Source organism: Vanessa atalanta, chromosome Z (genome assembly GCF_905147765.1).
Source record: "Vanessa atalanta chromosome Z, ilVanAtal1.2, whole genome shotgun sequence".
Taxonomy (NCBI): domain Eukaryota; kingdom Metazoa; phylum Arthropoda; class Insecta; order Lepidoptera; family Nymphalidae; genus Vanessa; species Vanessa atalanta.
In genome coordinates, this window is record NC_061902.1 from 14,510,460 (window position 1) to 14,536,114 (window position 25,655).

Sequence of the window (25,655 nt, forward strand, 5' to 3'; positions counted from 1 at the left end):
ATTTGAATGTAAGAACTAGAATTGATTAAAATATGATCACGGGGAAGGATAAAAGTTGCCATAGTAATTTCAAAGAACATTAACCATCACGTCACGCTGGTCTCTCGAACGAATGATTCTTGGAGCTATGTAATATTTGCTTTCTTAGCCCCACTTCGAACTGAGATTGATAAGGCTATATTACATAAACGACTGGAGCATAATATGTACCTTGATAATGTTTTTTATTTCTTAATAAAAGTACTGTCATTAAGGTTCAATATATTAATGAATAAAAGCGAAAGTTTGCTTTCAAATGAAAAATAGTTAAATTTTACTTCACGACATTAGACCTAAAGTATATTCTCGTTTCCAATATTTTACAATGTATTAGATGTGTAATAGAAAACTAAATCTAAAATGACATTATATTTGTATAAACTATTTACTTTCTATTATTATTATCAATCAATGAATATGTACAAATCGATTACATTGTAATTATTTATATTAAATCTTTAAATATGACGTCTTTTTATGTTTCTTAACATTAAAATCCTCGTAAACATTTTTTTTATTGAATACCTATCCTATAAAAATGTTTCAATATTTTCACTTACCGAATTGAAGAAAATGTTGACATCGAGTAAGAACTGAGCTAGTACACCCGTACTACGTTTACTCAGACTTATTTCAATAGATAATGATATACGAGCTATTAACTTTCCACTCAGATGTTACAAACAGAAGTTGCATTCTGCAATTGCAAATTTTAGTCAGCGCTCAAAAATATTACTTAACAGAACCACATGCTAAATATTAAGTTCTGTCTTCTAAAAAAGCTATACTATACTATACTATTCTCTGAAGTATCGACATATACATGTAGCAAAGAAAATAATTTTGCGCCAAAAACCTAGGAAATAGATATGATATTTATAAAGTGACTGTGCCTAATGTACATTGAATTTTCTTCTTTAATTTAGAAGCGATTTGATGAAATTAAGCTGATGTCCAATTGCCGCATATTGCATAGCGAGTCTCACTGATTTCTCGACTGACCACAAACTTGACGCTCTACTACTTTAGTTTGTGTTCGTATAATTGTTTCGTTATTAACTGTAAAAACTCTTCTAGGATAGTAAATCAACTTACCTACTAACGGTAGGCATTTTTGTTGCTTAAATAACAGTACTAATTTTAATATCTATGACGTTCAAGTATGGCTAGGTTGACTTCTCGTAGACTCGCGTATAAATTCGTGACAGGTTCAGTTCTGATGAACATGCCTTCATAAAAAAAATGCAATCCATTTAGTAGGTCCCGGATACTAATTGAATCGCGGCTCGCACTTACTAAGCACACTCAAGAACAAAGAACAAATCGATCTTGATAAGTTTTAATTGATTGTTTATCAGTAAAAACGATAAATTTAATGAATCAAAAACCTGATCTTATGTGGATTAATTTAGATTCAAGTCAAACTATATACAAAGATCAAAACCCATATAATAATATAAAATTAACCATAAATAAGACACAGGGTACAGAAAAAATATTATATTTATTAAATAATATATACCTATTAAGAGTAAGACATATTGTCGCTTTTTATTTACGTACACATAAACGCTTACGATTTGTTTCATTAAAAAGCTTTGAATTTTAGGCAAGGGATTAAAAAAATTAAGTGAATAATGCCCTCATTTCCCAATTATCAATAATATTTATAATGCAAACTAATTCCATGTAACAATAATATGGTATCGAAGGAACAATGAAATTATAAAATTTTGTAAAAAAAATTCTTGAAATTTGGGTAAAATTGAGCTCTCATAAAAAACATAGATGCACTACAGAAGAACTACTTATATTTTTAACAATAGTTAAAAAATATTCTACCATTTATTTTTCTAGAACCGTACCTATTATCTTAACATGCGGCTTTAGACTGGACTACTACATTTTAAGAAGGGTACAGATATTTTTCATTTTATTTAATTCTCAGAAAACTAACATATACTTATGTTTCTATGTCATATAACTGAAATTACATACTACAATATCGTACAAGTTACAAAGTTGTAGATAAGTGTGTACAAAAACGAATAGCTATTTTGGAACAGTGAATATTTCTGAACATTAGTGGTAATTATGTAATAAAGCTTACAATTAACGTTTATTTTAGGAAGGAGCTCATGGTTCGTGGTCCACCCTTTGGTGATTGGCTATAGACACTCCTGTCTTTAAGTAGAAGTAGCCTATTCTTAATTCTTATATTGTCTATGCACCACCAGAAACATGATTTAAGACGTCATTTCATCGTTGAGCCTAAACATTCTCTCGCCGTTCATATCAGAAACAGTAATACAAAATATGCACAGAGCTCTACTAATGGTAAAAAATATTGTTATCGCCCTCACCTCTACACATTAGAAAGAGATAGTTGAACTACTGTATAGAGCAAATTCGACTGAATCATAAACAAATATTCAACAGAGTAGCATAATAATATAATAACAAATTCCTTGCATGGCTTTCAATGCTATACGATACATAAAAATGGAATTGTATATTTAATATCTTTTTATATGAATAGATATGTATATAAAAAGTGTAATTGATGATGTTTTTGCTTGAATCAGTAGAAATCATTTTGATTTCATACACTTAACAAAAAAGCATACAATACCCTGACATGCTCAAAATAATTGTAAATATCATAAATATTACTTTTTTTTTAATTAAATAAATTTATAAAAAAAAAAAACATATTGAATGTAGAATAGAATTCATTTAATAACTTACTAAGGTAAGATAGTAAAACAATTCACTCATATTTATTGACAAATTAATATTTGTATTTAAAAAATTAAATATATATACTTGCATAGATAAAAATAAATAATAATTTTGAAATTGATTAAATTTACAAGCATTTTTTTTATCTAGAAAACAATATAATAATAAAGTGTATATAGTATATAGTATAAATAATTTTTAAGATTTCACCTGAAAATTATTTTGCAGTCGGATTTAGGCCTTGTTAGGAACTTTATAAGAAAAAAAAATTTACTGGATTTTTGTAGATTTTTCAGAGTTGTAACTAAAAATATGGACGACATTATTATAAATTGTACAAAGCGTAAACAAATATGGCATTCATTTTTTTTTAATAATATTTTCGAATCGACTGTATTATGTTTGTGATTTTTTTTTTCGGCCATTAAGATTAATTTCAATGGACGATATTTATAGGAGGTTCTATTTAAATTTGGAACGATGAAGAAAATTTGTCTTGTCTTTTTTCTTCTGTTATTCGAGTTGCGCAATTAGAATGCCTATTCATACATACATACAAAATTATGAAACAAGGCAAATTTTTTAAGATTGATTTGTTTTTAAATATAATTTATCGTTTTATCATAATTGTACCAGATTATTTATGATAGTGCAAAATTAAAAAGATAACTATTTTTATAATGTAAATTAGTTTGCTTTTAGATTAGAAAACGTGAATCTGACGAATAATTTTTCTTAAATCTTTTTTTAAGCATAATATCGTTTGGGCCTTATATCGGAATGTCCTTAACACTACATATAGTATATTCGATATAGACTTTCGTTTCTTTTGAAACAGTAAAACTAAAATAATCATATAAAAGAGTAAATCGCATTATATAAAAGTTTTAATAAAAAATCATTCATTTGATAAAGAGATTAACCTGATGATATTTCGACTGCTTTGTTTAATATTAACGATACGTCCATCGGTGGAAAGTTCTGCAGCAACTTCACGTTCGACGCGAAGTCAGCGTTAAGTATGTTGTCTCTCACCAATCTGGAGATTCAGTTAAAAAAAATTACTTACTAGTTTTTGCCCACGAGTTTTGGGGTATTCGGACTGTGTGAGGTGTTGCATGGTTATAAGGTCTTATGTACATAAATTACCCTTTAATAAAGTTCGTTTAAGCATTTGAGTCGTGAAATCGTAACAAGCAAATAATAAATAATCGTATTTATGAAAGTAACACTCTTGAAGACCTTGATCTATATTTGATTCTGAAGAACTAGAGAAGAATTAATCAAAATTAAAATTTGTAACTTTACTCGTAACAAATTCGGAATGGGCGGGTGACATATACACGGGCATAAATCCGTAAACACACTACACCACAGTCTTTGTCGTGACAGTTGAAGTCTTACACTATTATTATTATTTCGGCCTAGCTAGTGTAAGTAACCGTAGAGGTAAACAGCATGAATGCCGTGTTTATGTCTCTGCCAGACAAGTCGATGGTAAATTACAATATCTATATCTTAATAGAATATAAAAACAAGGGACACTTACAAGATCATGGCACAGCATATATATATGAGCGAGTTGAACCTCTGCGGATCTGCAAACAGTGAGTCCCAGATCCTCTCTACATCAGGAAGTGAAAACTCCTGGGAAAGCAGCAATGTTAGCCACCTGCAAGAAGAATAGGTGATTTTAACATTAAATTGAAAACTTTGTTCATTAATAATAACACAGAATATTCTGTATTTAAATAGAAAAGTACAATTTAGTATGGGTTTAATAAGGGAAGACTATTTTCCTTTCAACGGCGCGCTTTGTGCAGAGTCGTTTCGAATGGTGTTTTGATTTGAATATTGAGGGATTTTTACTTGTTCGTAAGGCTTTGTCTGGGTAGGTACCACCTAATAATACTATCTAGCTATATTCCGATTTGGGGGGTAAATGAGCCAGTGTAATCACAGGTACAAAGGAAAGGCGAATTGGTGATGGTTAATATTTCTCACAGTGTCACCTCATCATCATAAGCCATGTGGTAGGCCATAAGCTAGTTTGTCTGTACCATATAAATTAACTTTATTACTATTCATTATAAAAAACCATATATTTATTGAAATTTAGCTACAAAAGAAGAAAAACAAAGCTGTAAAGTATAAAAAAAACTAAAAGCATTATTCTGTCAAGTCATACAATTTTAGAATACGTCATTATTATGTGTTATCGCAATTATCATTTTAAGTTGTATTTTGCAGAACCGTTACTGCAAAATTACTACCATGAAATGGAACACCGGGGGACTTGCAGGTGTGTAGCCGGCCTCTTCAGTTGGCGCTTTTTTTAATGTGCCTGAGCCGATACGCGGCTTGGTAAAAGCGCTGGCGAGAATTTATTCCACAGAGTGGTTGTGTTTGGCAGATAAATTGGTGTTGATGAATTTGGAATCTAAACTTTGGACTATGCAACTTTCAGACTTTCAACTATGCAGAGTCAAATAATCGAGCTGGTCTGAATGAGTTTAATCGTTGACAACTCGCGCCGCTCTACGTTGATACGATTAAATGGAAGATGCTGGTGCGGGGGAGCTGAAAGAGAGGTGAGAGCAGTTTTCCACGTGGGTCCAAATTCGGCTATTAGTATTTAATTCTAAGTATCCTTACAGAAGGGTGCCTAAGTTATTGTTACCTGAAGCTGTAGTACTGCGGCCTCAGCTCCTGTTTCTCAAGTCGGTCCCAGACAGCTCGGTCATTCTTTTTGACGCACTCGCACAACTTGGTCATCATATAGTTGATACCGCTTTCAGTCTCGTCCAAGGTGCGTATGAAGAAGTCCCGGATCTCCGCCATCAAGTTAGTGAAGCAGAAGAAACAGTCTGCTTCCGCGTGTTCTGTAATAAATTTCAATTATTAAATAAAATTGCTTACTTCAGCATTGACATTTAAGATTTCAGATGAAACTATTAATTGCAGTCATTGACACATGACCTTAGATTATTTATATACCTAGATAGAGATTCGCACTACAAAGGAACTAACACAAACAAGCAACTTCATCGTCTATGTGTGCGTGAGAATTCGCTACGCTCGTCAAATATCATACTACTTTAGTGTGCGAGCATTTAGTAACCAACTGTTGGCCACTATGAGTAAAACACTATATTTTGGCGACACGTTCTTTGATTTGATATTCTATCTAGGCTAGATGAATTATCAAAGCACATGATATCGGACTGCCACAAAAATTTGGACAAAATTGAAGCATCCATAACTAATCTGTGGTATAGTGACAAACTATTCTTAACACTAACAATTGTGGAGATCTTGAGAAGGCTAAAAGGGCACTCTGCAAACGGGAACACAGTTATACATCAAGTATTACTGATTGACAGTAGAATTTCTTGTGAGCAAGTCTTACCTACTTGGACAAAAGCCTTGTAAGCCAATACCGGTAAGTTATGTTATTTGATTGCCTGGGTTTGAACCCGCAATCATTATTCACTTTCTAACTACTGGGGCATCTCGGCTCTCAGTTTATTATAATAAATTTAACTATCACTGTAAATGTCAAATAAATACGATTGTATTGCAAGCGAACGTAACCGCCCTTATTACGTCAGCAGTACTCTTATCGAGCAAGTCTGTTTTATACAAATGACTCATAAAATTAGTATTTAACTTATTTCTGTAATATTTTTTTAATTGTCTTATATTTTTATGATATAATATAATGTTAATTCACTAAGCATAATAAACTATATATGAAAGAAATAAAATCAAAAGCTCGTAGTGAAATGATAGTCCCGAGTTTACAGTGTTTGCAAAACTGTTTATATATTTAATGTTTAGTGTAGGTAGCCTTATAACCAAACTTCACCATTGACTTTACTGGCCATAAAAACTTTGAATTTAATTAAAAAAATAATATTAATAGGAGGTCAGTAAAATATTAGAAAAATTGTTAAATATGTAAGGATGCATATATATTAGTATGCCTCAAAGAGATATACCGACATCCGGCACGTTCCGATCACCATAACAAATGGAACCTATAGATTCTTTCACGGAGAAGAATTCCATACTATTCAATTTGTTGTATCGCACTACTAGATGACACTGTAGCACATTACCTGCTGTACCGTTCAACTAATCACGTTGTAAACAAGTTAACATACTCACACAACTACTTCTGCTTATTATATTAGTTATTTTACAAATGCTTAAAAATCACGCTTGTCACTTTATAGTCCATATGGCGATGAAAGAAATATTAACCATTCCTTACATCGCCAATGCGCCACCAACCTTGGGGACTAAGATGTTATGTCCCTTGTGCCTGTAGTTACACTGGCTCACTTACCCTTCAAACCGGAACACAACAATGTTGAGCACTGCTTGGCGGTAGAATATCTGGGTGTTATCTACATAGACGTTGCTACTTGCACAAAGCCATACCTCCAAGTAAATTAAGTAAATAATAATAACAATATATACAAAAACCAATCTCCAGAACGCGCCTTGTCTTCGGCTATAAGTTTTATCAATATTGGTTTAGTAGTTGTTTCATTTAGGGATTACAAAATGTAATCGGAGAGCCGTTAATGAGTATCTGAAAACTTACTCCGAAAGTTGACGTTAGAGTCGGATGCAAAGGTGTGGTATATTGGCCCGATTATTTCGTTCATGCCCTGCACGTAGCCCTGGCCGGGGTTCAGTTTCGCGTAGAGGAAGAGCATGCGCTCCACCACCTCCCAATGTGCCTCGCAGCCCTCATTCAACGGAGTGTAGTCCCCACTAGTGATGCTTTCACTGCGACGGATTTCGTTGCTCAACTATTATAAAGGGAATTTAAAAAGTCAGTATTAGATAAGTTAGTAAGTAAGTCAGCCTTTTAAATGAGAGCAATTTTAGGTTTCACATAACGCCCCTCTAAATATCTGACGCAACCGAATTTTTTACTAACTCATTTTTTTCTAAATAATAAATTTTTGTATACCCCCACCTTACGAAATTGGCATTGTGGCAAATTAGCAAATCTTTATTTTCACATGCACGTTGGGCACGTAAATTATCAATGTCATTATCGCGATCTTTGGGGGAGGCCTATGTCCAACAGTGGACGTCCTTCGGCTGAGAGAGAGAAAGAGAAAAGATAATCTTGTATGTGTGCACATAAGGTTAAGATAATCTTTGCAAGTTTCCGTTTATGAATCGAATTTATTCAATTGTTTCGTCTTGGAACTTCTGACCCAATGCGCAACGTGTATAAAGAGCCTAGGTGGGTCAGGTGCTAAATACGTTAAAATAAAGCCACTTGTGTGTTCACTAAATCCTTGTGGAGTAGCGTAGTGAAATAACCTGCTAACCACGCCAACCTTCGCCTTTGGAGTCTTTACTCAGCACTGAGACATATACAGACTTTAGTTCTTCTTTTTGATATGTATAATAAAAATTATAATTTAAAGATATTTAATTGCTGTCACGAATTTTTTTTTATTGAATAATTTTATATATGACCCTTTTTCTCTAAGCCTTCCTTAAGATCTTCTTAATAAATATATGTATATAAACCTTAAAATTATTTAATATCCTTAAAAGCCCATGTCCTTACTTAAACAATACAAGCCTATCATATTATGAAAATTCCATATAGATCGGACTTTCTAGTTCCGGAAATTAAACTACAGTAACAACATGGATGTGGTTTTCTATTCTGCTTCAAATAGATCAATAATTATTATGAAATAGTTATATAACCTTAATGTGCCATGATCCGAGTACAGGGAATACGATCCATGGATTCATATCGAATTTCATGATAGAATGCAATGAGAAAATTGATACTTTGAGCTCAGAATATGCTTCGAATCTAGATATGCATAATACTATCGGTTAATACTGAATTCATTAGGCGTTTATAAAAATATACGTCGATGTAATTATTATTGAATGATAAATGTAATAAAATGTACGTGCCTATTTTCCGTTTAACCCATTCACAAATTTAACGTGAATTAAATAAATAACAAACAGCCGAACACACGAACGGTTTCATTTAAGGCTAGCGACTTGCCCCGGCATCGCACGGGTGCAATGCAACTAAATATACTACAGAATGTCTTACAAAGTTCACAGTTTTTCAGTCGTTAGACAATGCAAACCGCTATGTCTGTTACGTTTTCACGACTTTCACTCAACCGAATTTGATAAAATTTAGTTTGAAACAAACTGGACCTCAAGAAAAGACATAGTCTACTTTTTTTATACGTAAAATCTACGACCAACCCATAAGCGACAAGCGAATTCGCGTTTTCACTTATAAAGTATTTACTTTTTAAATAACCTTTAAACCATAGAAACGTCGTTTGACAGCGTTTTTAATAAATAGTATGTTTCATAAATATTTGTTAGCCAATTTTAATTATCAATTTTATAGGTTATGTGTAAGATCTAGTTTATTGAAAAAAAAATATATATATTTATGGTATGTTAAATGTCCTTACCTTGGCAACACCGAGTCCTCTTCGTTCTAGAGTTGAATATTTCAATACAGACTGTTCAACCCGCTTGTGCAGACGTTTGACACCATTGCTGTTTACAATCTAAAAAGTTAAATAACTTAACGTAGATTGATAGATAAAAGTTACAATTCATAATCCTAAAGCATTGGGCAAAAAAACAGTTCCACAGTCATTGGCACTGAGAAATATTAAGCATTTCTTAGGGCTACCTAAGGAATGCTTCCTAGTTTTATGCTTGGAGTAGCCTCCAAACTAGGATTGTAGTAACACTGGCTAAGTTGTTTTTCAAACGAAGAATGAGTTAGCCAGTAGAATTCAACAATTATAAATAGATGGCGGTAGATGATGAGTGGTTGGATCTTATCTAGACAGGCTAGTACAAAGCCCTACCACATATAACTTATATACACAGACATATATTAATCAGGACACATGGCTTTTTAAAATAAAAAAACTTTTCTTAAACTACTTTAGAGGAAACATTGCTTTAATACACTTTACCTCAGAACAAGGAAATTCGGTGGCCGATTGAAAAAAAGAGATATCAGGACACAATCTCCTCACATCTTTGTCTATTTGGAGCAGGACCTCGTTATCTTTGAAGTAGGTGCTCCAGGAACTGTCCGGACTTAGGTTAAGAGGATGATCAGTCGGACCTCCAGGAGAAACGATAATTTCATCTGAAAGATAAATTGATTTAATTTGAACATTTGATAAAACAACTTGGTTTACATTTTGAATTCAATGTTATATTTAGTATTATTAATAATTATCAAGAACAAAGATATATGTAAAAGTACTTATAAGTTGTTGATAAAGTTGCCGTTTCTTTTGAAGTGTAGATTCCCAAGCACTCTTCTCAAGAGGTATGTAGTGCAGTAGGATCTTCCAAACAAAAGATCGTAAACCTTTTTCATCTGGTACTCCTATATAATAAAAAAAGAGACTTTATCAATCTCTAATTGAGGTTTAACTACACCAAAGCATCTAAGTGGTACAGTGAACATACATAACAGTTTAATGTACATACTACAATCTTAGTTGCATTGGTAGATACTATATTTGTAAAGTGTATTGAAAATAATAAATTTAGTTACCATTAAAAGCAAGCTTTTGTAGCTGTTCAATATTTATTACATCTTCTTCTAAGATGTCCTCAAATGCTTTAATTCTGTAAAAATAAAGTTATTTTTAAATATTTAGATCTCTCAAGATCAACAATTTTATTCCTGTCTTATCTTTATTATATGCTAATACTAACATGTAATAATGCATTTCCAAAATAATTAGAATAATAATAAGTTATTTGGTATATGCTGTATGAAACCTATTCATAGATTTGGAGAAAGCATTTGACCGGGTATCTAGAAAGGTTTTGTGGTGGGCCTTAAGAATGAAAGGGATGCCTAAAAAATATGTAATGTTAATCCGAGCAATGTACAGCCCTTGTAGTACAAAAGTCCGTCCACTGTAGGGACCACTGCTAGCTATATTTATTCATCACCTAGGTTGACATTCACATAAATTATGCAAATGCAATGGTGCCTTTGCAGATCTGAATCTACAATCTTTCTCGAGAATTACATTCTATCAACTGGTAATCTCAGAACATACATATAATAAACTTATGTTGTCTTTATTTTTAAATTTAAGAATGGTACTACTTGTGCTTTATAGCCGCATGTATTAGGATATATGAGGAATATGAATTCTAAATACAATTGCAGTTATTTATATCAGGTAGCAGAAAGATTGCAGGCTAAAATCTAGGTAAGCTTCTTAGCATTTTCATGTGCTTAATTTAATGCCAATCTTGAAGTAGGTTGTGATTAAAACATAGTAAGAAACTAAACATCAAAAAATTTAATGTAAAAAAAACATTGATAAATAAGGCAAATTACTCAATACAAGGTTATTTCAGTGATAAAAAGATGTGGATTTAGTATTTGTTGATTTCTAGGCAGGCTACAATAAATTTAATCGTACTTTATTGACATACTCTGGAATTAAAATGGTGGAAAAGAGTAACTATTGATTTGAAAAGTTAAATTAAATGTAAGAACCGGCAAGAAATTCTTACATTTAATTTAATTGTTAATGTCATGTTAAAACATGATGTTTCAAGAGAGCTTTTATGAGTATACTTGAATAAAAACTATTTAGAGTTTGATCTTTGATTGTTAGATGTTTGATTTTAAAGCAACAAATGAGAGTCTGTGTCGGCACAAGCTCCACCACTAGTCACATTCACCTTGAGAGAAATGAGATGTTGCCTGTTGCATAGCACTGATATTTACGGGATTGATTGGTTTTGTATATAGGAACATTCTATCTCCACTTATTTTATTATAAATGAATGATTTATGGGTCTATGAAATGTACATCTTTTGCTATTTCCTATTTATCTAAAATTGATGCCTCACCCAAAAGTTATTTACACTAAAAAACATATTAACAATCAGTTACAAAGCCAATGCATTACCAATAACAGGAACAAGATATTATATGCCTTTTAGCTGTTAGTTATACTGGCTCTTTTACTCTTCAAACTGAAACACAACAATAGTAATGCTGTTTGATGGTAGAATATGTGATTGATTAAAATATTTATATATTTATTAGTATAATATAGTAGAAATATTTCTTCACTGTTAGTTGTGATTGATTCATGTTTTTATGAGAAAATGTGGTTCTCATAACATTGGTACAAGGAACAAACACAATCTTGTTACTCCTGTTACTCGACTGCATAGAGTCAGTAACTCTTTTGTGGGGCAATGTATATGCTTCTACAACAGGATCCCAGAAAGCGTTCAAAATGCTTCTGTAGCAAAATTTAATAAAATTGTTAAGGAACGCTTGTGTGTGAAAGGTTACTATACTATTAGTGAGTTTATGTTTGATAGCACACCTTGGGAATGAAACGATCACCTCCTGGGTGTTTCTATTCATATACAATTATGCATATAATTAATTTGACGAAAAAAAAAAAGACCCGCTGAGTTTCTTTCGCCGCTTCTTCTCAGGTCAGGGTGTTCCTTTTTCCGAACCGGTGGTAGTGTTTAATTTGACCATCAATAAGAAAGTGTAATACTTCTATATTGAATAAAGGAATTTGAATTTGAGTTTGATAAAGGTTTGGTTTCAATATTTTTTCATTAAATATCAAAACTTATTTATTTTATCAATAATTCATATAAAATTAACTGGGAATAGTTAATATGGCATAACAAAATATTGTCTTAATATTATTTATAAAACTACCTTTATATAAATAATATTGTAAAAGTGTCTTAACTGTTTGAATATTAATAAGCATATAAGTTACTTTTTTCCAATTATTTCGTACTATAAAAACATGTTTACTACATACAAAGTGAATTATAAAGGGGAGTTAATATAACCAAAATCAAACGATACCTACGAGTTTTTAATGAATATTTTTATAATTACCTGGCTTTGTGAAGACTCATTTTCGACTCCCAAATTTTTTAATTGTATAAATGCATAATTAAATTGTACATAATATGCTGTTCCACTTTTATTTTAGGTTCACACTTTGATATGATAATTTACACGTTATAGTTAGTCACTTCATATAATGTGCGACACTTTGTACGACGTACTCTACAGAATTAATATACCTATAAAAATACGATTCAGTTTACGTTGTTTTTGCGTTGATATTATCAAATGTCAGGTGAGGAAGTTTGCCCACTAAATAAAATATTTTACCCCTAAAATTAGATTTAAAAACATAATGAAAAAATTATCACATTAATAAATTATTTTAATTTCGAAATTGAATCAAAATAGAAATAAGAGTCTGTAATTGCCTTATTGCTAGGTCTCTTCTAGAAGAAGATTTTGAAGCATGTATCACCTCGTTGCTTAATGCAGGTAAATAAATATACATGGGACAGACTTTCATCCGTCACATGCAAGTTTTTTAAAAATGTTTTTAATTCGCGGTCGATCACTATATAAATTATAAAAATGTAGTGCCGATTACCCAGATTTAAAGCTAAGCGGTTTTTTTTTGTTAAGTTTAACTGAAACTTAAGTAAGTACTTACTTAACCTGTTCAAACTATTATTTATATTTCAACTTCACAATTTTCTAATAAGCCTAAGAGCCCTTAAGCCTGATTAGCCGTTTTCACGACACTTTTGAAAGGGATTTTAAGAAAAATATTTATCAGTTAAACAAACAAAAAATACTGTACAAAAGTTTAATTTCTTTTTAATAAAATGTTTAGAAAAAATTCTAAATAAACATTTCTAATATTTGACAAATTATTTGGTAATAATGCACTTTTTCAAAAATGTTCATTCATGTCAGCCGAAGGACGTCCACTGCTGGACATAGGCCTCCCCCTAAGATCGCCACCACTTGTGCAGCTCTTAACCAGCCGCATCCCATGACCTTCACCAGGTTGTCGGGCCACCTAGTGGCCTACCCACGCTGTGTCTTCCGGTCCGTGGTCGCTACTCGAGAACTTGTCGTCCTCATCGGCCATCGATTCTTCGAGCAACTTCCCACTGCCACTTAAGTTTGGTAATTCTTCGGGCTATTTTAGTGACCTTCTTCTTCTTCTTCTGCAGATCTCCTCATTTCTGATTCGATCTTACAGAGAAAGTCCGAGTATAACCCTCTCCATTGCCCTTTGGGTGACCTTGAGCCTTCTTATGAGGCCCATTGTGAATCACTGGCATTACAGACTGGTCAAAGACTTTTGTCTTGAGACATTGCGGTATATGGGACGAGAAGATTTTTGTAGTTGCAGCTGAGTTGGATTCGCTGGTTGACTTCTTTTTCGAAGTTGGACTTACCTAATTGGATCGTTTGTCCCAGGTATATGTAGTCATCCACAACTTCGAGTGTAGATTAATCGACTTTTATGGAAGTGGGCACAACATTGATGATCACAACATGGATAAGGACAAAATCTTCGTCTTATCCATGTTAATTTTAAGACCCATTCGTTCGGAGGCTTTACCGAGGTCATCGAGCATTGTGGTTAGGTCTTCCTATGGTTTCAGCCAAGACTACTATGTTGTCAGCAAACCGAAGATGACTGAAAAAAACTCACACAGAGAGGATGTAACAATAAAAACTTAGTGTCTTTAATTTATTTCATTCATTTATGAACTCATAATTTATTGCCATTTATATTTAGACTACCAGTGTACTTAAAGTTAAAGATTTTTTGTAGAATATTCATCTGATACATATAACAATTGGTTTACAAGTTTTAATGACACAATTTGATATTAAAATTACTCAAGAAATCTTAAGCATCGTAACATTTACGATTACTATGAGTGACAATCGATTTTAATATTTTACTTAGTTTTTATTTTACTAGAGTAGTTGTGCGCACAAGCTTAAAAAAATACAGATACCGAGAAGCGGCAATTGGAATAAGCGCTTTTAACTATAATTTAATCTTAAACAGGCCATTATGGTACAAATATATATATTTTATCAGAATAAAATATGTTCTTATGACGTCCTTAATATAGGGGTAAAATTCAGAATTTGGTAGCACTAAAAGTGACAACTTGGACTGTCAACGAAAATCCACAGATAATCAAACTAAAGTTTAATCATAGGCTCTATCCTCATGAGCAAGAATAATTTATAACTTGAATGTTAACAGCAAAAGGCAATTTCAAATAATTATATTGAATATGATTTATCTAGGAGCTGAATAGAATTATTGAGGCATAAATTTACAAAAAATACAAAATTAATCGTTGCTTATCTCTAACGTTGAATGAATATTCGGAAAAAATAAAGACATTTTAAGTAAGCGCGATAAAAATTATAATAACTTTTGTGAGGTCAAGAAAGTGTAAAAACAGCCTCTAAAATATATGCAAAGGAATTAAATTTAAATTTTCATTAATTTTAGTACTATACCATTGGGGTATATTTTTTCAGTATCTGTCATAGATAGGAATCCCTTTAATTTCCATTAATCTGGTGAGCTAAGCAAAAACGATGATAGCAAAGACCCTAGGGCCTTGAATTCTAAAGCATCGCTATAGACTAACAACAAATTAGGAGACGCTGATATCCATTTATTTTTCAAATTGTGTCACTGAGTATAGAGATACAAATTTGCGAAGATAATAATTTAGTTACATTAAATACTTACCTGTGTAAAAGTGTCTATTTAACTAATTATGATTAAATCATTTATCAGTGAACAAACGTGTACACAATTCTCAACTATATTGAATTACATCAGATAAGTACGTGAAAGTTGCACAGTTGTGCGTTGTCAAAACTAAATAGATCAATAAGTAAAATCTTAAATAACTATAATCAAATTAGAATTTAATGTAATAATTGAGAAAGTTGCTCAAATTATTATTTTTTGTTTTACGATTTTTTATTTACCGAATTTAAAAAGTGTTTAAAGGACAATAAACAAATATATATATCATATATATATGTTTGTTTAATGGCAATGTGCGTTATCCAATCTGCTGAAATATGCAATCTTGGATAACGCACATTGCCATTGACTTTGGTTTGGAAAAGATACGGAGTTCCCAAATCCAGAATTATTATATATTATATAAATCCAAAATTAATGCAATTTAGTCTCTCCGCAAATAATATTTGGAACAAGTTTTATAATTAACAAAAAATATACGATTTAATTTATCAGAAAATATTATGTAATCAAACACATTAAGATGATCCCATCGACAATTACTTGTTTTTAACTAGACATATTTTCTGCTTTTAGCTAGGAGTATTTGGAAGTATAAAAATGCAGAAGTTTTACGGGATAACGTCTTTGTCTCTTGATGAATGCATTTGCGTATAAAAGTATTATATTAGAGGAGATAATAATCTAGACACGCGGTAGCGTGTCAGCCAAGTTCTAGTAACAGAACTGGCGAGCAGCACCGTGTGTAATATTACACGAACCATTTGGAGCCACTTTTGACCTCCTCATAACTCAAAAACTATTTGACATAAATGTGTCAAATTTGTCTCATATATTGAGACTCGCGAGATACATATGTGTTCCAAATTTCATAAACGCATATCAAATGGTTATTTAGATATTAACGTCTAAAAATCGTCATTTTTATCACTGACCGACCTATAGATCAAAACTATAACCTACTTCCAGGTGACCTAGAAAGTTGAAATTTGGCATGCAGGTAGATAATTAGGCCAATATAAAGGAAAAAATCTGAAACTGGTAATTTTTTATCATTTTATTATAATTTTTCATTTTATTGGGTCTATAGCAACACTTATATACTTAGTTCCTGTAATAACAGTATAATAAAAAAAATGATGTAAGAACCAGCAATCAAAACTTATGACAGCCGGTCTTAATGTGGATTTTAAGGTCTTCACGTGAATATATAACAAGTTGAATACCACTCTTAAGTTTTTTAAATCCAAATATTTCCGTTTTATTACTTATTAGTATAGCCGACTTTGGTATTAGTAGTAAACGTTATTAACTAGCATTTAGCGCACATCAATGGTGCAAAATCATTATACTTAAAAAAATAATAATAATAGGCATTTCGGTACACGGCGCGTGACGTGACGCCGGAGCAGCGGGATAGGAGCGTTGCGATTAAACCTTAACGCGGACGTGTCTGAGCGAGTGGCAACCGCGCTCATAAGAATTATTTCAATGCCTTCCGATGGAAGTTGCCTAGACTATTCGACTGCATATTTTTTGTTTGAGTATACTAGTATAAAACAATAAAATAGGTTTCGTGAGACTAGTAGAGTATGTATATCGTAACAGGAATGATTTAAGTTGTACTCTAGCGCTACAAACGGGGATCCTTATTGCTTGGAAGAACAGTATCGAGCGACCAAACTTATGTCAGCAAAGGACTGGTGAATGGGTCCAATGGAAAAATAGAGAAAGTACATTGGGGACGTCGACAACAGCAATAGCGCACGTAAAATAACCATTCAATTTAAACATAATTTAATTTGCGAACTAGAAGTCAAAACGAAGTTACAGATATTAAGTAATAACATATATGTTCAAAGGAAACAATTCTCTATTTGCTTAGCATATTCTACTACTATACACAAATCACAAGGCCTACGCCTTGACGGTGCTCTTTTCGACATAGGACCTCTATATTAAGTAAAGAGCAGGCTTACGTTGGCCTCTCTAGAGTTAAAAACTTAGATGGATTACATCTTATCAATTTAGGTCCAAGTCAAATCAAGACACAAGAGAGCTCTATTGTAGAGTACAACCGTCTGCGCACGTTATACCACCCCTACTTGGGCAATTTAAGTAGAAACAGAAAACGCATAAAAAATATCCGGACACTAAATGGGCAATTCACTCGAACATTTCAGAGGTACCTACAAGAAAAATAAGAAAATATAAAAAAAAAGACAATTATACCCCGTAAACATAAGAAAATAGAATAGTTTAACAAAAACCATTTGTTATTAATAAGAACCTACTAATAATTTATGTACAAAAAGTAGTGATATCCCATCAAAAACATAAATGTAAAAATGAGAGCCAAGTTAAATATTATGATATATACCTTGGTTGTTGTCTTCAACGACAAAAGAAGTGAGATCTAAATTTGTGCCAAGTTAAATAGTCCTTTCTGAAATTTATTTATAACTACATAAAATATAATTTCTTCTTATAACTTGGGGTAATATATTGTTGCCTAAGGTCTGACTTGGCTAGTTCTCATATACGAATTATATTATAGCCTTCGTAAGTTCTAAGCCTGTTACAAATGAATTGTAAACACAAATTAAGCACGCAAATATTCAATGGTACTTGTCTGGATATGAACTCGCAATATCTGGTTAAGATTCATGTTTTCTAGTGACTGGACCATCGCAGCTCTTAATGTACGTTAATACTAACTAAGCAATACTGAGCTGTCCTCCATTCTTCTTAGATGTTCTGAGTTATAAATTGTTATTCTAAACACAAACTACAATTTGTGTTTATAAACATATAAGAACTAGCCAAGTCAGACCTTAGGGATTACATATTCAGATGACTATTTCCCAGTCACTTCGATAACGATTTTCACTGTTAGTTTTAGCACGATATTGATCCAAAACGAATCGAACAGAGTTAAATAAATTATAAGGGATCAATTGGTTTTTGAGCTTGCTTGGTCCATAAACAGCCCAGATTTAAATATCATTGTGATTTGGTGACAACAGAAAATTCAAGAAATTTTCTGTTGGAGCGTGAAACGAGATAAAACCATGATACATCTTTGTTGAGCTGGTGGCTATTGGTGGCGAATTGGTAATGTAAAAAATGGTTAAATATTTTTACGTCGCTTGTATCAATAGGCAGTTCTGACCACTTACCATCAGGCGGCCCATTTGCCCGTCATAAACCTACCCATAAAAAAGTAACGTTAACTTACCGTTTTAATTTAGTTGTCCTCGGTAATTTGACTTGATGGATTTTATTTTATGAAATGCACATATTACATAAACAATCACATATTACACAAAAAACAGGCTCATACTTCCAAACTTAGTAAAAGATTACGTCAAAGTGTACTTAAATACTTCAAGTTCAAACTCTACAATGTATTTTATTTTAATTGTAATCCATTAACTTAGACAATTCATTTACAGCCCGATACAGATTATTATATAGACAATATTATATTATATAGAAAGATCTGTATCAATATTATGGTACCTAGATCTGTTACCAGAGCACCTAAAACAGAAAAATTGTATTGTGTCATAAAAAAAAAAAAACATTTTTTTGGCTGCCAATAATTATTCGAGTAAATAGACACGACCGGTGCTGTTCATTAACACTCGATTGTTGAAACTGACTCGAAAATGCTCTTTGTCAATGGTAATTCTTAATAAACCGTAATGAACAAAAGCAACAAACAAATCGGTTCTCATTTTAATAAGAAGTACCTACTTTTAAAAAAAATAAAACTCTACTATAATAACCTTTGTTTTAATTGTGCCGTCGGTCCGGTCACGATTGAAAAAGGGAATAAAAATAAATCTCTCAGGGTGGCTCGATACTCGAACGTACTTAGGAAAATACGTTTCTGACAACTAAAGTATTGTCATTGACCCGAGTGAGGATTATATGATAAGAATTTATTAAAGTAAGTATTTATTGATTGATATTTAAATTATAAGTGCTGAAGTTGAATATGTACTTATTGTTTTTGAAAATGTACCTTTATTAATTTGTATTTAATGCACCATTATGTATGTTTAATTTATATTGATGCTAAATAAACTTCTTGGCTGGGCCGGTTTTTGGAGAGATCAACCGGGACACCTGCCCCGGGTCCCCACAATAGAGATTCCGACGAGTATACAATTCTATCTAGATATAGTTAAATTATAATAATACTACTAAATACTATTTTAAGGGGTACGTAAACAAAGAATAAATAAATTATTGCTTACAGATAGAAACGAAAATAAAAAATCCCATAGACACTAGTCTCTAAGGGCAAAGAAGCATAAAGTAGGTACGTCTAACATCGTCAAAGAAATTATGATGGAATCCAAGATGACATGTTCCTTGTGCCTATAACTACAGTGCGCGCTCACACTTTGAATCATTCTATGTTCACACAACGGTATTATTGTTTGGCGGCAGAATTCTGCCAACAGTTTTTCACTTTCAGTTACCAATCGGTGTTAGCTGGTCAAAAAAAAAAATTAATATTAACATCGATAATTATCAAAAGTAAATATTTTAATAAAATTAATTAAATAACATGCAAAATAAAACGTAACATTAATATAATTTAAAAATAAAAGGCGATTGCGATCACAGAGTACTGTTTCTGTTTAAACTATAAAGTGTAAAGGTCATTTTACATTTTACAAAGAAAAATCTTACTCAAACGCTGTCTTTAGAGAAGTTTTGGAAAATGAGAAAAATGTCTTACTTCTATTTTTCAAGACACTTCAAACCAAGTCTCAGATGAAAATAGCGATGTTGTACGATATTCTTAGGGCGGTCCTTCACCGACAGCGCTCACCTGTAATTTAACAATCTAAGTTCAATCTAATACAGATTTTGAGGATTACATTACAGTACTGCCTTACTGGAGCCGAGATGGCCCAGTGGTTAGAACGCGTGCATCTTAACCGATGATTTCGGGTTCAAACCCAGGCAGGCACCACTGAAATTTCATGTGCTTAATTTGTGTTTACAATTCATCTCGTGCTCGGCGGTGAAGGAAAACATCGTGAGGAAACCTGCATGTGTCTAATTTCAACGAAATTCAGCCACATGTGTATTCCGCCAACCCGCATTGGAGCAGCGTGGTGGAATATGCTCCAAACCTTCTCCTCAAAGGGAGAGGAGGCCTTTATCCCAGCAGTGGGACATTTACGGGCTGCTTATGCTTATACTGCCTTACTGACTGACGAGCATACTATGTATTGTATACTGTGTATTGTATACTGTGTATGTGTATCATTACAGTTTTCATATGAAAAGCTCAGTTTTTCTCATTTACTTGTTGCAATACGCCCAGTGACGGACCGCCTTTATACAAAACACCACCCTTATTTCACCCTCTATTAGGGGTGGGCTTAGGCAGACAAAATAGGTTCTTCAATATTATTATAATTAGTACTTATGTTAAGAAATAATAACCATTAACGTAAAGGATTTAATGAAATATATATTTATTTTGCAAGATGTTTATTTTAAAGAATATATTGTATTGATCAAATATTTCTTCAATGTTGAATTTATTGGTGTGATAATTCTCATTATCTTTTTGTACGTAATGTGTGGAAAGATTGCAATTCTAAAAATGTAATAAAAGAAAAACTGCTATTAATATGTTCTCAAGATGTTACATAATACGCTATATAATATAACCTAGGAGCTAAATAATCATTGAGGCATAAATATAGGGAACCGTTGCTTCTCAATACATATTCGATAATGTTATAAATGTACGGAAAAATGTCAATGATTTTGTGATATTTTTTTGAATTATAACAATGGTACAAGGAACAACCACAAACTAATTATTCATTATACTCGACTGCAGAGTGAGTGACTCTTTTGTGGGCCAATGTTCACCGTTGTACAATAGGATCCCAGAAAGCATTCAATATGTCTTCGTTGCTAAATTAAAAAAATAAATAAAGGAACGCTTGTATGCAAAAGGTTATTTTTTAATTAGTGAGTATATGAATAACAGCACAACTTGAGAATTATTGCCTCTTGGACATTTCTTTGTTAATTTGAATATGTAAACCTGACAATAAAACCCGCTGAGTTTCTTTAGCCGGTCCGGTAGGTCAGGTTATTTTCTTTTACGAAGCGGTGGTAGTTTTTAATTTGACGCTCAATATTCTAATTCTTCTACGCCGAATAATATTTCTTCTATATTGAATAAATTTTTTACATTTGTTATAGCTACATGTTGACAATAGGAGTGAAAAAAATTACATTTAGTTATGGCCCTCCACTTCTATGTTGCCCCGCGGTCTCCAGACCTCTAAATATGCACCAAGACGTTTTATAGGATTACAAATTTACTAATTAATACTAATTAATTTACGCGAACAAAACGAGGCGTTTCGAATACATTTACAGAAATACATGTTGTTTTGATTTGTAATATACATATGTAATCTTACAAATTTTCAGCGTCTCGTTTATTCAGATTACATTCTCTTTGACTACGATGTTATCATCACTCTAGCATGAATTGTATTAAGCTATTGCGAATGCGAGTCTGAATTCTAAAACGAATATCGTGGAGTCGCTGTACTTATGTGTAATATGGAAGTTATTATAATTTTATTTGAAATATGAGTAAATAAATCGAAATAGACAAATTGGTAAAAAATATATATATTTATTTCATAATAACTAATTTATTAAAAGTAGAACAACATCGACAGTGCAAAATATTGCACACAATACTGATATAATACAAATGTTCATCGTTTCATTTTTTCTTGGAACACCCTCTGAATAAAAAACATTAAAAGCTAAGACTGTACTTAATAGATTCAATCCGATTCCCGCAATTAAAAACGAAGCTTCTATAAACTTGTCGGAGCATATTTGTAAGCCGGACTCCAAGAGAATGCCCAGGTTAACTAAGGAGAGTCCACCACACACCCCTAACATTATGAAATGGTCAATTGTAGTTAACTCAATGCTTTCTGAATTAAAAAAAAATCCTAACACCATGAATATTAATGTAAAACTGCGTAAAATCATTGGCATAATCTGATAAGCCATTGTTTAGTCACTGACATTTCAATAACATAAAATAAATACGTTCTATAAATTCTTTGGGGACCAAAGACTAAACCAAGATTTTATCACTTGATATATTTACAGCGATTTATTATAGTATGTAAGTGTCATGACAACTGATTATAAAACAGATTACAAACTTAAACCTTCTAATTGAAACTTTTTATAAGGACCAAATAAGTCTATATCCTCTTTGATACAGACTGAAGCACTACATTCGTGTCGTAATCGATCGTAATGTCAATTTTATGCCGTTTTTCGTACAATTATTGAAAATGTATATTCTAATTTTTATTTTAACTTCTTTTATGTCTGTTGTTACAATATATTGTGATACTGGTAATAAAACTGCGCGAGTTTTCAATTACTGTTCTCATCCCGACTGTTCTTTAAAAAACCAGCACACGTTGTGTGTTGCCAAGGATAAACATAGTCCAAGATTGTTTGCATCGGGAATGACAACGTGGATGAAATATCAAATTCTGCAACTACACAATCGACATCGAGATAATATAGCACTGGGGCTTGAGGCAGGTCAACCACCAGCTGCTAATATGCGTAAAATGTATTGGGATTACGAACTCGAAGAAATAGCCGAGATATGGGCTCGGCAATGTCAAAAAAGACACGATGAATGTAGGAATACGATACGTTTTAATGTTATACAAAATATGGACGTACGACCAATACTGCCTCGGGTGACCGTTGCACAGATATTAGCAGATGCTGTAGGTGCGTGGTTTTCGGGTTCTAGAACTCTTCCTCCGGAATATGTTTGGTCTTTCAAACCAAGTAACTGCAGTGCTTCTGGTGGATGTAACGCTCATTGGTATTCCGCTGCAGCTTGGGCGTCCACTTGGCGAATAGGTTGTTCGCAAGCTATATGTACAGTTAAACAAAGTTCTTGCGTCTTATTTAGAAAGAAAAGGACACCACGACCCCATATGAATAATTCGATGAAAAACTTCACGGAAAGTACTAAAAAAGAAAATTTATTACGAAGAACGAAATACATGACATTACCCCAATCGTCTCGACTAGAAGACTATGCAACAACGATTAAAAACAGTAACCATGAATCCCCTTTGTATCGCGGTAAGTTGAATTCGTTCGACAAAGAAAGTAAGAAAAAAGAACCGAATATTATGGCGTACATATTCTGTAATTACGGACCCGCTGGCAATATTGACGGATTTCCAATATACGAACCCGGAGCGACTTGTAGTAACTGTCCATACGGAACCAGATGTGGTGTTGGAGCTCATAGAGGATTGTGTGCCCTTTTAAGTGATCCCGAAGATATATCGAAATAAAATATTTAATACAGTTATTTGAAACTCTCCTTAAAAGTTCTTTTCTTTCCAACATTCCAAGTTTTCAACTTTTAATAGTGAGACGAAACTTACATATTTATTATGATAGAGTATAAGGCGTGTGCCCCTTATAAGTTTTACGGAGTGGATGGAATATAATTTATTGGTAAATATTTCCACAATCCCTTAGCAAGAATATTTTTTCTATATTATTTTTATTAAAACAAGATATTTGTTGGAATAAGAAAATACAAATTCGATTAACAAGTAATATTTTTGAAATCTTAAGAAATACGGCTGTAGGTAAGCGTTATGAGTTACGGGCGAGAAGGTTGCTGAGCGCAATTGTATTTCTCGTTTTAACATATTCTAAAGTCGTAAGAATTTTTGTCCCCCAAAAAGTGAGATATGATATAAAAAAGATGTCTGTTACAGATTGAGATGAGAAATGGAAATTTTAATTATTGTTAGACTATCACTGTATTATACATACGTCATTTCACTAGAACATCCTGAATTAATTTTAATATAGCTTTTTAATCAGTTTCGATCTTCCACCTCAGTGTGCAATTTACGAATTTAATATAACAGAATGAAAATTTAAACCGAAATAAAGCTTGCACTGTTTATTATTTTGTGTTTGTGTGCAAGTGTGTCTGTGTGTTGTATTGTATATTGTAACTCAATAATGTTTTCAAGCTTGAGTGTGAGAATGATAAATGTAATTCAGTACCGAAATTATATAAAAATGGGACTTGTAAAGTTAATTTGGGATTTTAGTATGAATAATACCTTATTATTCATGGCACAGATTATTGTAGACACAGTATAAAATAACTAATAAATATCAATCATTTCACAATAATAACTAATATCGGGAGACAGTGAAGGTAATATTTGTCGGTTGATATTGGGATACACGTGTATTAATCTAGTAGAGATAGTAATAACACCAGTCCAACCATACACGCGAATTGGAAAAATATTGCTTTTTAATTAGTCAATTCACTTGCATATATTAATACAGGTAAACACAATATGAACGAAAATAACAGTTCAAAGTAATCTGTGTAATGATGTATAACATTGCAGAGCCTTATGGATAAGACAGACTTGTATAATGTGACGATAAACAACATGACCCCTCTGATTCATTCATAATCTCTCTCGAACACTACTCTACTCTTCCTCGTGTGTGCGTAGCGCATATAGTTCGTTGCTATATATTATTATAGAATATATAAGTATAAAAATGAATGTACAGTTCGATCATAATAATACCAAGTAGAGTAACATTAGCAGCCTGTAAATTTTCCCACTGCTGGGCTAAAGGCCTCCTTTCCCTTTGAGGAGAAGGTTTGGAGCATATTCCACCACGCTGCTCCAATGCGGGTTGGCGGAATACACATGTGGCAGAACTTCGTTGAAATTAGATTAGTAGGTTTCCTCACGATGTTTTCCTTGATCGCCGAGCACGAGATGAATTATAAACACAAATTAAGCACTTGAAAATTCAGTGGTGCCTGCCTGGGTTTGAACCCGAAATCATCGGTTAAGATGCACGCGGTCTAACCACTGGGCCATCTCGGCTCGGAGTAACTGTGTGGGTGGTATCAACACAGCATTCACAAAGGTTTTCCTCAGGTGAACCTTTTTGAATGCCAAGTCATTTTTGCGTTCCAGCTCTCTATAGGAAACCGGTCAAGTACAAGTCAGATTCGCATGGAGAGGGTTTCGCACTTTAACAATATAAAACAA

General features: G+C 32.6%; 2 protein-coding genes across 2 annotated transcripts; one reads left to right on the top strand and one right to left on the bottom strand.

The window, feature by feature from the left end:
* Window positions 1–1,524: 1,524 nt before the first annotated feature.
* Window positions 1,525–12,967, bottom strand: LOC125076160 (TBC1 domain family member 13). Its single transcript, XM_047688149.1, has 9 exons — window positions 12,747–12,967; window positions 10,391–10,464; window positions 10,094–10,219; window positions 9,795–9,973; window positions 9,276–9,374; window positions 7,394–7,604; window positions 5,462–5,663; window positions 4,331–4,453; window positions 1,525–3,820 (listed from the first exon to the last, which is right to left on the bottom strand). The coding sequence occupies exons 1-9, from the start codon at window positions 12,764–12,766 to the stop codon at window positions 3,700–3,702; spliced, it is 1,155 nt and encodes a 384-aa protein (XP_047544105.1). The 5' UTR covers window positions 12,767–12,967; the 3' UTR covers window positions 1,525–3,699.
* Window positions 12,968–22,874: 9,907 nt separating this feature from the next.
* LOC125075737 (CRISP/Allergen/PR-1-like) lies at window positions 22,875–23,897 on the top strand. Its single transcript, XM_047687440.1, has one exon. It carries the CDS (start codon window positions 22,893–22,895, stop codon window positions 23,895–23,897), a length of 1,005 nt encoding a protein of 334 aa, XP_047543396.1. The 5' UTR covers window positions 22,875–22,892.
* The last annotated feature ends 1,758 nt before the right edge of the window (window positions 23,898–25,655 follow it).